Source organism: Pleurodeles waltl, chromosome 1_2 (assembly GCF_031143425.1).
Source record: "Pleurodeles waltl isolate 20211129_DDA chromosome 1_2, aPleWal1.hap1.20221129, whole genome shotgun sequence".
Lineage (NCBI taxonomy): Eukaryota > Metazoa > Chordata > Amphibia > Caudata > Salamandridae > Pleurodeles > Pleurodeles waltl.
In genome coordinates, this window is record NC_090437.1 from 411,910,062 (window position 1) to 411,925,666 (window position 15,605).

The window sequence follows — 15,605 nt, forward strand, 5'->3', positions numbered from 1 at the left end:
CCCATTAAACATGTCCCGGGCTTGCTACTGCAGCCTAAATGCAGTTTCAAACTGCCAATTTGGCTAGGCAATATAATCCCCTTGCCAAGCCTTAAACTCCCCTTTATTGCCTAAGTCACCCATAAGTTAGGCCCTAGGTAGTCCATAGGGCATGGTGCATTCCAGTTAAAAGGTTGTACTTTTACGTTTTACATGCAGTGGAAGTGAAAAACAGCTAAATTCATTTTCATTACTGTGCGGCCTACCTGTCACATACAATAACAATGCTTTATTACATTTAATATGTGCTAACCTTTGATTGGGAATAGGAAGCATTTCATGTTTAGTATCTATGGAATTTATATTAAAAATCCTCTGTAAAGGTAAAGCCAGAGATTAAATTACAATTTTAAAAATTACACTTTTAGAAAGTTAGCATTTTACTGCCTTTTGCCATGTGGTGCTGCAGCCTGTCCTACGTCACAGGACTGGGTGTAGTTGGTACCTGACCTTTATGAATTCCTCATAGACAGTCGCACAATAGAGGGATTAGGTGTGCCTGAATGGGCCATATGCTAGCAGAATCAGGCATAGCCCCACTTGCAACTAATTAAGCTGTGCTCTACCTTCACACAAAGGACTTGACGCCATTGCATTGTCCCTGCTGCCAGCCTGGAGCCAGAGCAGAGGAGTCAGGAAATTCCAAGCACTTCAAAATGAACCTCTAGAAACGTCTCCTACTTCAAGAAGACTCCAGTAAAAACAGGACGATCAAACCCACTCTTTAGTTCAGTTTTTGGACACCTGCATTAGGACTATCAGATGACTGCCTGCTGTTGTGGCCTGCTGTACACTCTAAAAGACTGCACTGCTGCACTTGGAAGGACTGTTTTGCTGCCTGGGGTCTGCCTTGACCTCTCAGAGGGCTGCCCTGCTTCTTCACCTGAAGCCAAAACTATCAGAGTGACTCAAAGGGCTAGTTTTCCAACTCCTGTTCAGAGCCACAGGGACAAAACAGGTTCCCACCATCTTGAACTGCCAGCTGGGCACGGCCTGAGTGGCTTCTGACACCCTAAGTGGTACCCCTCCAGTCCTGGACCCTTGGTGCTGGTGCTAAACTTGTACAGATAGCCAAAATCCAAAGCTTGAGACATAGAAAATGTTTGGCTAAAACAGCTGTGAGAATCGTGAGAAGACCATGACCACACTGCTCATCTATCTGCCCAAGCACTGCCGAACGGCCTGCTTGGAGGCAGCCCATGCTATGCTCTTTTCAGCAGCAACAACAGCGTTCTTTTACCAAAAGAGTAGGCAGCCTCCAGGAACTCTCGCCAGCTACAGCCTCCTGTCATGTCCCACTGGAGATTTTCAACTTCTAAAAAACTGACTAGGTCTGAATGTAGAAATCTTCATTGCGACTTTACCAGGCGACAACACTCCTTCCTCGGACACCACCTGCAGTCTTGCCTTGCTTAACTTTACCTTGACCCTTAGGAAAATTTTTGATATCATGACCTTTACCGCCATGCTTCTACAGATAATCTGAGGTGACACAGAGGCCTCCCCACCAGCCCTCGACAGGGCTTAATGGGTGTCACCGGCGCCCAGGCAGCCCAACTCAGCACCGGACATTTTAAAAAGGGTCCATTTCTTCACTGAAAAGGAAGCCAGCCTAAGGGCCTCGAGGGGGAAAGCGGATCTGGTATTCTAAGGGCACACAATCCAGCTCTTCCAAAATCTCTCACCAGTCACAGTGTGCAAGAGGCTTGACTTTAAACTGATCAAAGATAAATCAAGGAAATTGGACATTTGTTATCAGTGGGAGAACCCACTTACCCCCATGATCCCTTAGGAGTTGAAACGGCAATCCCTGTGCACCGTGACAGAAGTAAAGAAATTGCTTGATATCTCTAATGAACTGCCCTGTAGAGACTCTTCCCTACCCTGCACAACGGTCAGAGAGGGTTTGCATCCTATTTGGAGGACTGTACGATCCTGCTGACATGATAAACAACAAAAGGAGAACGTATCCCAGGAGGCCAAATTGACATTATCACACAGCTACAACGGATGGGGAAGGATCCCTCTCCAACTACATCCACAACTGGCCCACAGGAAAGCAATTAGACATTTCCATCCTGAAATCAAAATTACAGTCCTCTTGTTATGCATCCAAAATAAATCAGTCCTCCAACTCTCCAAAAGAAATCTTCCTCATACTCAAAGAAATCACTCATGTGTCCACTCATACTGATCTGATTGAAGCCTCTAAAGAGCACAGCAATAACCTGACCTCTTTCTTTCAAAAGAAAATTCCTGACATCTACTCAGCCCTCCCAGATATAACCGCCCAGAATGACAACACAGACGGTCAGTGTAAGGAAATGGCTCCCTGTTGCAGTTACCCCCCACTTTTTGCCTGATGCTGACTTGACTGAGAAGTGTGCTGGGACCCTGCTAACCAGGCCCCAGCACCAGTGTTTTTTCACCTAAAATGTGCCATTGTTTACACAACTGGCACACCCCGGCACACAGATAAGTCCCTTGTAAAAGGTACCAGTGGTACCAAGGGCCCTGTGACCAGGGAAGGTCCCTAAAGGCTGCAGCATATGTTGTGCCACCCTAAGGGACCCCTCACCTAACACATGCACACTGCCATTGCAGATTGTGTGTGTTGGTGGGAAGAAAAAGGCAAAGTCGACATGGCATCCCCCTCAGGATGCCATACACACAAAATGCTGCCTGTGGCATAGGTAAGTCACCCCTCTAGCAGGCCTTACAGCCCTAAGGCAGGATGCAATATAACACAGGTGAGGGCATAGCTGCATGAGCAATATGTCCCTACAGTGTCTAAGTCTATTCTTAGACATTGTAAGTACAGTGTGGCCATATTAAGTATATGGTCTGGGAGTTTGTCAAAAACGAACTCCACAGCTCCATAATGGCTACACTGAATACTGGGAAGTTTGGTTTCAAACTTCTTAGAATAATAAACCCACACTGATGCCAGTGTTGGATTTATAAAAAAATGCACACAGAGGGCATCTTAGAGATGCCCCCTGTATTTTACCCAATTGTTCAGTGCAGGACTGACTGGTCTGTGCCAGCCTGCTGCTCAGAGACGAGTTTCTGACCCCATGTGGTGAGGGCCTTTGTGCCCTCTGAGGCCAGAAACAAAGCCTGCTCTGGATGGGGGTGCTTCACACCTCCCCCCCTGCAGGAACTGTAACACCTAGCAGTGAGCCTCAAAGGCTCAGGCTTCGTGTTACAATGCCCCAGGGCACTCCAGCTAGTGGAGATGCCGCCAAAAGTGGGAGCTGTGTCCAGGGGGGCGGGCGAGTCCAGGGGAGATAATGAGAAAAACAAGGAGGAGTCAACCACCAGTCAGGACAGCTCCTAAGGTGTCCTGAGCTGAGGTGACCCCTGCCTTTAGAAATCCTCCATCTTGATTTTGGAGGATTCCCCCAATAGGAATAGGGATGTGCCCCCCTCCCCTCAGGTAGGAGGCACAAGGAGGGTGTAGCCACCCTCAAGGACAGTAGCCATTGGCTACTGCCCCCAGACCTAAACACACCACTAAATTGAGTATTTAGGGGCGACCCAGAACCTCGGAAACTAGATTCCTGCAACCTAAAGAAGAAGGAGGACTGCTGACCTTAAGTCCTGCAGTGAAGACGGAGACGACAACTGATTTGGCCCCAGCCCCACCGGCCTGTCTCACTACTTCGAAGAAAACTGCAACAGCGACGCATCCAACAGGGTCCAGCAACCTCTGAAGCCTCAGAGGACTACCCTGCAAGTAAAGGACCAAGAAGCTCCCGAGAACAGCAGCCCTGTTCAAGAAACTGCAACTTTCTGCAACAAAGAAGCAACTTTAAAGACCCGCGTTTCCCGACGAAAGCGTGAGACTTTACACTCTACACCGGACACCCCCGGCTCGACCTGCAGGAATCTAATACTACAGGGAGGACTCCCCGGCGACTGCGAGTCCGTGAGTAGCCAGAGTTGAGCCCCCACAGCAACGCCTGCAGAAGAAATCCAGAGGCTCCCCCTGACCGCGACTGCCTGTAACAAGGAACCCGATGCCTGGAACCAGCACTGCACCCGCAGCCCCCAGGACCTGAAGAATCCAAACTCCAGTGCAGGAGCTACCCCCAGGTGATCCTCTGCATAGCCCAGGCAGTGGCTACCCAGAGGAGGCCCCCGTGCCTGCCTGCATCGTTGAAGAGACCCCCGGGTCTCTCCATTGATTCCTATCTGAAACCTGACGGCTGTTTGCACTCTGCACCCGGCCACCCCTGTGCCGCTGAGGGTGTACTTTCTGTGCCTGCTTGTGTCCCCCCTGGTGCCCTAGAAAAACCCCCTGGTCTGCCCTCCGAGGACGCGGGTACTTACCTGCTGGCAGACTGGAACCGGGGCACCCCTGTTTCCATTGAAGCCTATGTGTTTTGGGCACCACTTTGACCTCTGCACCTGACCGGCCCTGAGCTGCTGGTATGGTAACCTTGGGGTCACCTTGAACCCCCAACAGTGGGCTACCTTGGACCCAACCTTGAACCCTGTAAGTGTTGTACTTACCTGTGAACTTAACAAATACTTACCTCCACCAGGAACTGTTGATTTTTGCACTGTGTCCACTTTTAAAATAGCTTATTGCCATTTTTGTCAAAACTGTACATGCTATTGTGAATATGCAAAGTTCCTAGAATACCTGAGTGAAATACCTTTCATTTGAAGTATTACTTGTAAATCTTGAACATGTGGTTCTTAAAATAAACTAAGAAAAGATATGTTTCTTTTTGAAAACCTATTGGCCTGGAGTAAGTCTTTGAGTGTGTGTTCCTCATTTATTGCCTGTGTGTGTACAACAAATGCTTAACACTACCCTCTTATAAGCCTACTGCTCGACCACACTACCACAAAATAGCGCATTAGAATTATCTCTTTTTGCCACTATCTTACCTCTAAGCGGAACCCTTGGACTCTGTGCACACTATTTCTTACTTTGAAATAGTATATACAGAGCCAACTTCCTACAGTCAGTCTCAGATTTTAATCTTCATAGATCCCTACTAGACTTTCTGCCCCTCACCAAGGATTCAATAATTAACTCACTACACACTATAAAATTGGGATCTCCACTGGACCCCACATTTTGCCATTAGGTTCCAACATCATTGCTCCCGCCCTGACCAAGGTCCTTAATGAGTCTTTAGTAACAAGTTTTGTTCCATAACATTGGAAGTATGTCATCATCAAACCGTTACTCAAAAAGCCTGGATACAGCCCTATTGAGTAACCACAGGCCTATCTCTCTCTTGCCTATAGCAATGAAATTGGTCGAAAAACATGTCAACAGACATCTGTCAGGTTTTCACAAAATCCTTCATCCTTCCCAAATGAGCTTTAGATCCTAACATAGCAATGAGACGGCCCTCCTGGCAGTGGTCGATGACTGGACTCAGGGGGCGGTGCCACTATTATTCTTCTGGACCTAAACGCCGCTTTCAACACCATGGATCATGACATATTGCTTCAAAGAATCTCTCATGCAGACATTAAGGGGCGTGCTTTGAAATGGTTATTCTCATTTTTGGAGGGTAGTTTCTGTCAAGTTCTCGATCGTGTTTTTTTTCCCCAACAGTCTTCCTCTCCGATGTGGTGTTCCACGGGGCTTCTCTCTCAGACCCACACTGTTTAATATCTATACGTCCCCTCTGGCTGAAATTGTAGAGCCTCACTGTTTGACTCTAGTGTCCTATGCGGATGACATACAGCTGTTTTTTTTTTTCACTCTCAACCTGCTTTAAGACAGATCAGCCTCACCTGACATCTTGCCGTCAAGTAGCAGAGAGTTGGATGGCCAACTGTAAACTTAAGCTGAACAAAGAGAAAACAGAAGTTATGGTTGTAGTTCATTATGGCCCACGCAAATTTCCCTCTCTTCTCCTGGATGAGTTGGAAAGCCAACCCCTACCAAGAGACAACATAAAGTCCTTGGACTTCTGGCTAGACCCTCATCTAACCATGGACTACCAAGCTAAAAAACTAAAGCCACATGCTTTGGCCCACTAGGACTCCTCAGAAAGGTCTTTAAGATTCTCCCATTTCCAGCCAAGACTAATTACTCAGGCACTCATAATCTCACCTATGGACGATTAAAATGCCCTGTATCTGAGCTCACTTCGTTATGTACTAAGACAACTTCAAGTAGTGCAGAATGCAGCGGCATGCTTACTCTTGAATACTCCAAGACACCTTTCTGCGAGGCCTGCTTTAGCCACCCTCCACTAGCTGCCTGTGGAACAACAGATCAACTTAAAGGCCCTCTGCACTGTGCACAGAGCTCTGCACAATAGGAGTCGGACGACCTTAAACAGATGGTAATGCCCTTCATCCCTGAAAGGGCTCTCAGATACTCAACCGCCTGTCTAATTAATGGCCCACGGATAAAGAAAGCAAGGTTTTGAGGTCAATCTCTAGCATTTAGAGCACCAAACTTCTGGAACTCCCTTCCCCTGGAGCTCTGCCAAGACAGGCAAAAATCTTTGTTTTGCAAACATTTGAAAACCTTGTTCACAGCATAAGCTGTCTCTTTATATTCTGCTTCCACTCGAGCGCTGGGAGGCCTTCGGGTAGCCATGCGCATTACTAGTCTCCGAAACTAAACTAAACTGTTACTCAGAAATGATGATGATAGATCACAATGGGGAGGTGGCCTTCCCTCTTGTGTTGAGACTTCTGCATCCTTTGGGATCTCACTCCCTGGCTAAGACAGTCCACGGGGGTCCGTAGGCCACTCTAGACACTTCCACATGTTGGGACATAGAACATTCTCTGTAGCCTGCCCACCTCAATTCTCACCCCAGGAGGGTGACACCTCTAGTGGAATCTGGCATCTACGCAGATTTCCACTAGATGCAGATGACTTTGTTCGGCCTGTTGGTCCATTGCTGTTTGTTTCCTTTGTTTATTTTCTTGCTGCAGCGCAGGTCAAGTGCCCTCTGGGAGGGGGGGCGGGAGTTCAATTCCTTGGTTATCTACATCACACACTGTCTCACCCAGATACACACTGTGCTCTTCGTCTACCTAAGACACCCCCTCCCACCACAGACAATGCCCCCATGGGACCAACGCCCCTTTTGCTGCCGACCCCCTGGGATGTGTCCTTCCTTTATTTAGACCTTCTTGAAAAAACACCTGTCAAACCTTGTCTTGGGCCTACTCTGTGCCTTTTTCAATGGGGCTTACATGCTTAAACCATGGCAACAGGTCCACACACTAAACTACTTTCTGTAAAGGTTGTAAAACTGTAAAACTTGCCTAGCAAACACGAACAGGTATAGTAATATCTCTTCCAACAAGACCAGGATGTCATCCTCCTTCAGGAGACTCAGCTCAAAAGGCAGATCATCACCACATGACTCACTCGAAATATACCCATCACTACTGGGCAAATGCTCCTACCAAAACACTGGGGGTGGGCACCCTATGTAAGGCAGACTTCTGCTCTACTATTGTAAAGGTAGTCAAAGATAAGGAAAGCGGTTTTCTAAAACTACATATATCTTAGGGGCAAGTGCACCCTCAATTTGCTCAATAACTAAACCACCAACCATGCATAGGCCTGCCAACTTCGGGGCATTCTATGGGACCAATTGGCAGGAGTATTGGAGGTCATTATAGTGGGAGACAACTTCAATCTGGTTTGGGACTCTGAGTTGGACAGAAGCACCTAGCCATACCAGGGTACGGGAGCGATGTCCACTTAACCCAAATGTGACATAACGGACTTAGGGAAAGTTGATGCCAGGGAAAGTAGATGCCTGGCACTATAGGTACCCGGATGTGCATGACTACTCGTTTTACTCCCATGCTCATGCCTCTTACTCATGCACAGACTATGTCTTCTTTACTCACTTTCTACTCAGTGACCTAGACAACACAACCATCTTGGACATCTCTATCTCGAACCATGCCCATGTGAAGCTGGTATGGTCCAGTGACTCACAATCCCGCAGGAGTCCACTGTGATAGTGCCTACCGCCAGTCCTCCTCAGAGACCTGGTAGACAAAGCAGAGATCCAAAAGTGGATTGTAGACTGTTTTCATCTCAGTGTCTTCCCAGGTACACCACCTCACAAGCTTTGGAATGAGTTCAAGTTTACTATTCGGGTTGATACATACCACTGCTATAGCCAGGGTGAGGAAGGCCAGACTGGTGGAGACAGGTCTGGCAGCAGAGATTAAAGCCCTAGAGGCGCTTGACCAAATTATCCCCACAAGGCAAATCAAATGACAACTTGCAATACTGCATCGACAGTTGAGAGCCCATATGATCAACAAGACAAAACGCTCCCTTTAAGCCTTAAGGCAGAAGTATTGAGAGGGGCAAAGTTGGCTTGTTAGTAGTCCGTAAACTATGACAGTAACAAGCTAAGACGCAGATTGCTAAAATCCAGTCCAGGGCTGCGACTTGGGTTACCACTGAAGGGGACAGACAACAGGCATTCCACAAATGCTATAACGCATTATACATGCAGGACGACACCCCTCAGGACATGACTAATGCTTACTTACAGGCCTGTGACTGGGAACCATTCAATTTCTCAGCATGCAGAACTCCTCAATACTCCAATTACCCTTGAGGATTTGTGCCAGGCTGATATGGAGCTGCCAGTAGGTAAAGCGCCAGACTCCGATGGGTTCCCCGTCACATTTGACCAAATATTTCTTCCTACTTTGCAAGACAAACTGCTGGCACTTTTCCACCTTCTTTACCCACGACACAGGCCTCACACCCACCATGGCAGCAGCCTAGATCACCCTCATACTAAAGCCGGGGAAATACCCTACATAGAGTTCCTCATATCGCCCTATAGCCCTCGTGAACACTGAAACAAAGATCCTGGCCAACAGCTGGAATGATATCTGCCCGGACTTCTAGATCCCAATTAGGTGGGGTTTATCCCCAATATGCAGGGAGAGGATAACATCCACTGGTTAGCACATCTGATTGAAATGTCCCACCACCATAACATACCGGCCTGCCTTTTTTTCACCTGACACAGAGAAGGTCTTTGACAAGGTGAGTTGGGCCTTCCTCCAGACGCTTCTGAGCAAGATTAGCATAGGGCAGGGCATAATCACCAAGATCATGATCCCCTATGTAGCCCCAACTGCCTACATCTACGTTAATGGCCCCAATACGACCCCAGCTGCATATTCAGGGGCAACCATCAAGGTTGCCCATTATTGCCTCTTCTATTCACTCAACCTGAACGCGCCACCTCACTACAGGCGATCTTCCACTGCCTCTACTGCCTTCAAAGCAGTATTGGGGTTTAAAATCAACATGACCAAGCCTTGTACCCTAAATCTCACTATGCTCCGGCAGGCCCTCCCTTCTCTACAGGGGCAGGCCCATATTAATGGGTCCCCGTACAATTAAATAACTGGCTCTCAACTTAATCAGCACACTGTCCTACTGAACACAGAGTAACTGGCCAGATCGCAGGTGGTCCATCTTGGAAGATCTCCGACGCTAGAAACCTCTATACATATCGTGGCTGGGTGGCATTAATCTTATTAAAATGAATGTCCACCCATAGATTCTTTATCTTTTTTCAATCCTTGCCTCATCCTATCGCCCAGGCCATCTTGCGCTTGCAGCAGGTTATACACTCCTTTATCTGGGATGGTTAACTCCCAAGGCTATCTAACTCCTTGTTAATGTTCCCCAGAGACAGGGCTGGTTTAGCCTGCCCCAACCTCCTTGAATATTATTGGATGGCCCACTCACACTATATCTCTCAGTGGGTTGTCTGCAAGAGCAACAAGTACCGGTTCCATTTGGCTCAGGCAGTGGCATGTCATCCCCTTTGGAGCCTGGCTTGACTCCCTTGACACACCAGGCCAAGAAGGGCTTATAAAGCTACTCGTACCAGGACAGTTCTTGAAACCTGGGACAAAGTAGCACTTGAGAGTGGCCTCACTACTTTCCCCTCCCCCAACACACCAATCGCTCACAACCCAGACTTCTCCACGGAACTTGACTGTCACACATTTCCCAGCTGGGAGGAGGAGGAGTGTAGGACCTCTTTGTGGAAGGCACTATTAAGCCCTTTGACTAACATAAAGCAGACTTCAACCTCCCAGAAAAAAAAGTCATGACTGCAGTGCTCCCAGCTGCACCACTGGGCACTCTACCCTCAAGGGGTTACTCGGATCTGCCCCCCTTCGAGAAGCTAGTCAGGTCGTATGAAGGGTCTATGGGCCTGATCGCCAACACTTACCAGATGTATTTAACGCTGGCAGCTGAGGCGCCGCAGTGCTAGATATTGGAAGCCATCGGAGCAGCGTACTCGCGCGACGACGATAATATACAAAATAAAGGTAAGCGGTCTAGTAGAGCCCAACCTTAGATATCATATGATATTTCAACAAGTGTATATTATGAGAATGCATCTCAAATTGTATTCTATTTTATTTTATTAAAGGACCGTATAGTATTAAACAGATGACAAGGGACACATCATCAATCTCATTAGTGGAACAATTAGTTAAAGGTATGATTACGGCATGAATTAATTATAAGAGATATTGTTGAATAGTAGGAGGTTAAGGGTCACGTTTGAATAGCACTTGAAAACATGCTTGATCACAGGATTAGCTTTAGTCACAGATAATAGTATGCTCACCCACTTTTATGATAATTACTAAGGACACACAGCATGGGGTTGATAAAATACAATTGGTAATAATTGGGTTCTCACAATACACCTATTTAGATATAAATGTAAATATTTTATTATGACAAAGTATATCACAAGATTATACATATAATACTGTTGTAGGAGGTCCTGAAGAAATCCGTGGGCACTCCCGGGATGAAACACGTGTTGACAGCAGGGACAGCGGGACGATGGGATGGACACTTACTCATGAATAATTTTTGAATTGGATTACATTTATCTTGGAATTTGATGAACTTTTGGGATTTAATTGATGCAACTGTGACAGCGGGACGATGGATTGGACACTTACTTATGAATAATTTTTTAATTGGATTACACTTATTCTGGAACTAGATGAACTTTTGGGATTTAATTTATGCAACTGTAAAGCAAGAATATTTCATTATGGAAGTAATAATATTTCGACGTGGAAATTAGGATAATTAGATGAAAATAATTCTATGAACCTTATTGTATATATCGGTTTGATGAAATCCTCCTTTAAATTTGTTAATTTTGTTATACTAAAATGTGTTATTTCCTTTTGGGGTGTGTATAATTCAATGCAAATAATTAGCATGATAATTTACTGATCGTTATACAATTTCTATGTATTATTGCATGTGTGCTAATACCGTTTATCTGACTACAGGTAACTTTGGGTTACCTCTTTAGGGGAGATTGGCGGGTGCAACCCCAGTATTTGGCACTGTGCACCACAATACTAGTGTTGTTATATTTATAGAGGCAGGAGCGCCATATCACTCATAATCCACCCCCATTGTTAGAACACTTACCAGATGCTTCAACATTCTACGCCTCCCTGCGCTCACCCATATTAATGTCACAGGCATGCTAGCACCGCAGGTGGCATTTCACCACATCAGTGGGGGACTCTCTGGCGTGATAGCCCCAAGACATACAGAAGCATATCCTAACAGGGACAGCCTATATACTCATGGTTCAGTGGTATCACACCCAGACACGCCTTTACAACATCTAACCCGCCACATAAGCCCTCTGCTGGTGCTGCAGAACGAAGCCCGGAAAATTCTACCACATTTGGTAGTCTTGCTCACTCGTTACCACATACTGCAAAAAGATTTTCTGTCACATCAAGGGCACTGTGGGGGCACCCACTTTCTGCCTCCCACATCACTGTCATACTAGGTATTTGGCTCCTCACATTGAAAGCAGTGACACACACTGACTGGAAACTCATCAGCCGTAAGCTAGGCACTGCGAGGCAGCTAATAGTACCAGTTTGGAAAAAGGTGGTAGCCCCCCTGCCCACTCTAATCGTTTTGTGGTTCACATGTCTTTGGCATGTGATGGCAATAGAGCAGCTATCTCACTAATTGACCGAGACTTGCGCCAAATTCTTGTGTATTTGGCAACCACTACTTACTTTACTCTCCTTTAGTTAATTTCCTTCACCCCAATCCAAACTTATAGAGCTAGAGCTCTTTGACTAAACAGCAGCCATGACCACTACAGCAATGCCCGCCGACTGCCTGGGCATCCTTCACACTGACTCCTCCTCTCATCATCGGGGGGACCTCCTCATGCACTACTATAGGAAGTTGTTACTGCCCTGGGCCTTCTGAGGCACATTTTGACTTGAATTTGACAGACACAGTTATTTATTTCTCTGCTTCTTGGTTTGCAATTCTACCTGGGGATACTCCTGCATGGAGTGTCCTGCATTTCTTTAGCCGTTATGTGGTATCTGAGCCTTGTTACATGCAAATGTCTTGAAATGTAAAGCTTAGTGTAAAAGTTGATGTATTTATTTTGAGAATATTTTGTGTATTGTTTTGTTATAAACGTTTAATGTAAAGATTTCAAGCAAAAAAAAATACAGGACAGGCACTTTGCTACTGGCTAGCAGGGGCAGACTGTAAAAACGTTCTGCAGCTAGTAAAACAGATAGGGCAAATATCTGGAGGGTACACCTTGCAAAAGGTGGACATTTTAAATTTGGGGATCCTCATTTCCAGAACCAACATTCACTAAGCCAATTCCACCACAGCGAGATGGACTTGCTGTTACAAACGTTTCCAATCCACCTGTAATTGTGCTCCTAAATGTGATACCAAGCTGCTGCTTAGGATGCACAAGGGATGATTTTTCCACCTAAAAGTGACTGTATACCTAAATGTTACTCGACTTCGTGAGTTTGCACCTAAATCTGTCTGTGTTTCTACAAATTATCCATTTCACAATCTTCACCTTAATGATAACCTCCCCAAGCTAAACCAGACATAGTAATTGGAAAATAGAGACTGCAAACAGAGTGACATCAAGCATTGACAAAATCAACTGGCCAGCTTTAATGTGCAACCCATGCAAACTTGTGCCATGTTTCTGTGCACCCTCTTTCATTCTAAGTCGTCTATGGCTAGCCCCGTTTGTTTTCCAATCTTGCACTGCTGTTTTTGTTTTGTTTTGTTTTTTAATTCCCCTCCGCTTGCAGTGCTGATGCCACGCAGTACCATTTGCCTGGGGAATATAAAAAGGGGCACAGAATTAGGGGAGACAATGTGGTGGGTTGCACACAGACACAACAGAAATACAGCACTTTTGTATACATTTTGTTGCTTGCTTCAATATTTTAAAGTCAGGCCTGCCAGTGACTGCTAGTATAAATGAAGGAAAAATACCCGTTGGACCTTCCAAATCAGCGTACATTGAGAACAACAAAATGAAGCCTAAATACTTTAAAAGCCTGTCCCCAAAGCGTGGTTCTGGTATTGAGGGATTTCAATGCTTGTTTTATCACTCCATCCTAAAAAAAAGAAAAGAAAAGTGCACAATTGCTTGAATGTCCACAGAATCCAATGGCATTAAGCCGTATGTGCATTTACCCAACAGAAAACATCCCGGGACTTACTCTAAAAACTCTCTTCACCATGTTTGGTCCAAGACCATTCAGATCCAATCAATTTTTGGCACTTTTCCAAAGGATTTTGCTAAATGTATGCAATCTTTAAGGAAAGTCGGACTTTTTTTTAGGTAAAACCTGTTTACAAATACTCAGAATAAAAGTATTTCTTTCAAAGGCCATATTACTGGGAAGGTGGCCCCAAGTCATCATTAGACATGATTTAAAGAAAGGACAGGGATGTCAGTCACAAAGACTACCGCAAAAGTGAAAATATTGTTTTCAAGAATGGATTCTAAGAGAGGCAACATTAATATTTCTACAGGGTAAAAATCGAACAGAATTTCGAAAACAGAGGCAGGTGTGACAATTGCTACAAAAATACTCTTTGTCTATAATATTACGTAAACCTCAGGATGCGTGGTTGCATTACTGGTAGTCAGTGGTACAATATTTGAAATATTTGCAAAGATTTTAAAGCGTAACGAAACTCGAGTCCCAACCCCTGCAAAGAACATGGAGTGGCCTCCTCCGGATTTATTCAGGAGCTCTCAGGCAAGGGTACTGTGCTAGGTGGGGGGGAGGGTTCAGTGTACCCACCCGCACCGCGGGGACTTTGTTGCGCCACTGGATAACTATGATAAACATTGTTTGCACGGCATGTATTAAGAGGATGGTAGTTCCAAAGGGTGAGTCGCACGTGTTTGAAAAAATGGAAGCATGCCAGTACCCACGGTAGGCTCACCCGCGTGCTATACCTGAACCATAACGTGTTCCTTATAGCAATTACTCTCGCAAAGAAGGCTTTGACTAAAATATCACCGCCCCCTCGAGTCACTGTTAATCAAGTCGTAATAATAGATTATCAATCCGAACGGGTCAAACCTCATCACGAGACGTTAACTATGTAGTTTTGGGCAGCGTTGTAAGACTTCCGAAACGTTGTTGCAGGGGATGAATACAGCAAGGGTTGCGTCCACTAAATATTCTCAAACTGTTTTTCACTGGCCGGTGTTCTGTCTTTAGCCGCTCCCCGAGGCAGTACACCGGCTGGCGTTTCGTTCCCGCCAATAGTTTACTCCCATAGCCTCCTTCTTCGCAGCTATGAAATACATATGCATGAGTCTGGCAAACTGACAGGTGATTCCTGAAATACTATAAAAGAGAATTCAAAATCCGCGACTGGCTGTTTTGGAGTGAACAGAAGGTTGAAATGCCAAAACCAACGCACGACTTTTCGTTTATCTGTTTCGGTCGATTCGTGAAAGCAGTTGAACAGGGGAAGGGGTCCCTGAACAGCATTTTTGCAGGAACGCGTGCGGTGTATATTCTGTGCCTCACAGGTTCCAGGTGTTAGCTCCTGAAGCAGTTAAACGGTAAACCAGAATCAAGTCCACTGCAGTGATGTGGGCGTAACGGTGAAGCGCTGCAGCAGAGGTGCAAGAACACTCTGTCCCTATGCTACACTACCTTCAGTGTCGGGGAGTGCAGGGCATGCCTAACACACAAGCACCGTCTTGAAAGGGCGCGCTTGGCATTAGAACGAAGAAGCCTTTGGAATCGTTGCATATGCCTTTCTTTTCATGTCCGTATTTCGCGGTAGAGTGGGCTTACCTTCATTGTCTGTGCCATTGAGCTGCAGTGAGTTTCGTCAGGAAGTCTCGGCCGCTTGGAGGGCTTCGCGCCTAGCATGGTAGAAGGGGGAGACGCTTTACTAGCGGCGTCCATGCAGATGACCCCTACAGATGAAAGGCTCGGTATCCAGCAGCAGCCCTGCGTTTTTCGCAAATGTCTGCGATAGTTTAAATATAATTACCTCTTTAAAAATGTAATGGTTTCATCTTGATAAGCTTCTCATTTTCCAATCAAACTGCTATAAAATAGGCAAACACACCCATTCCAAGATGGCCGCCGCTTTCATCAGAAGTCCTGCCGAAGACGCCTTTTAGCGTCCACAAGCGAGCTCCTTTCAAAAGAAGTTGTTTAGTATGCTGGGTCGTTTCTTC

The 15,605-nt window shown here is 46.0% G+C and overlaps 1 protein-coding gene across 1 annotated transcript in view; it reads right to left on the bottom strand.

Moving 5' to 3' along the window:
- MTAP (methylthioadenosine phosphorylase) overlaps positions 1 to 15,384 on the bottom strand; it is a 248,349-nt gene extending 232,965 nt beyond the window's left edge. Inside the window, exon 1 of the mRNA XM_069240363.1 lies at positions 15,214 to 15,384. Coding sequence (XP_069096464.1) covers positions 15,214 to 15,327 — 114 coding nt within the window. The 5' untranslated portion in view covers positions 15,328 to 15,384. The remainder of the gene's footprint in view (positions 1 to 15,213) is intronic.
- Positions 15,385 to 15,605: the final 221 nt, after the last annotated feature.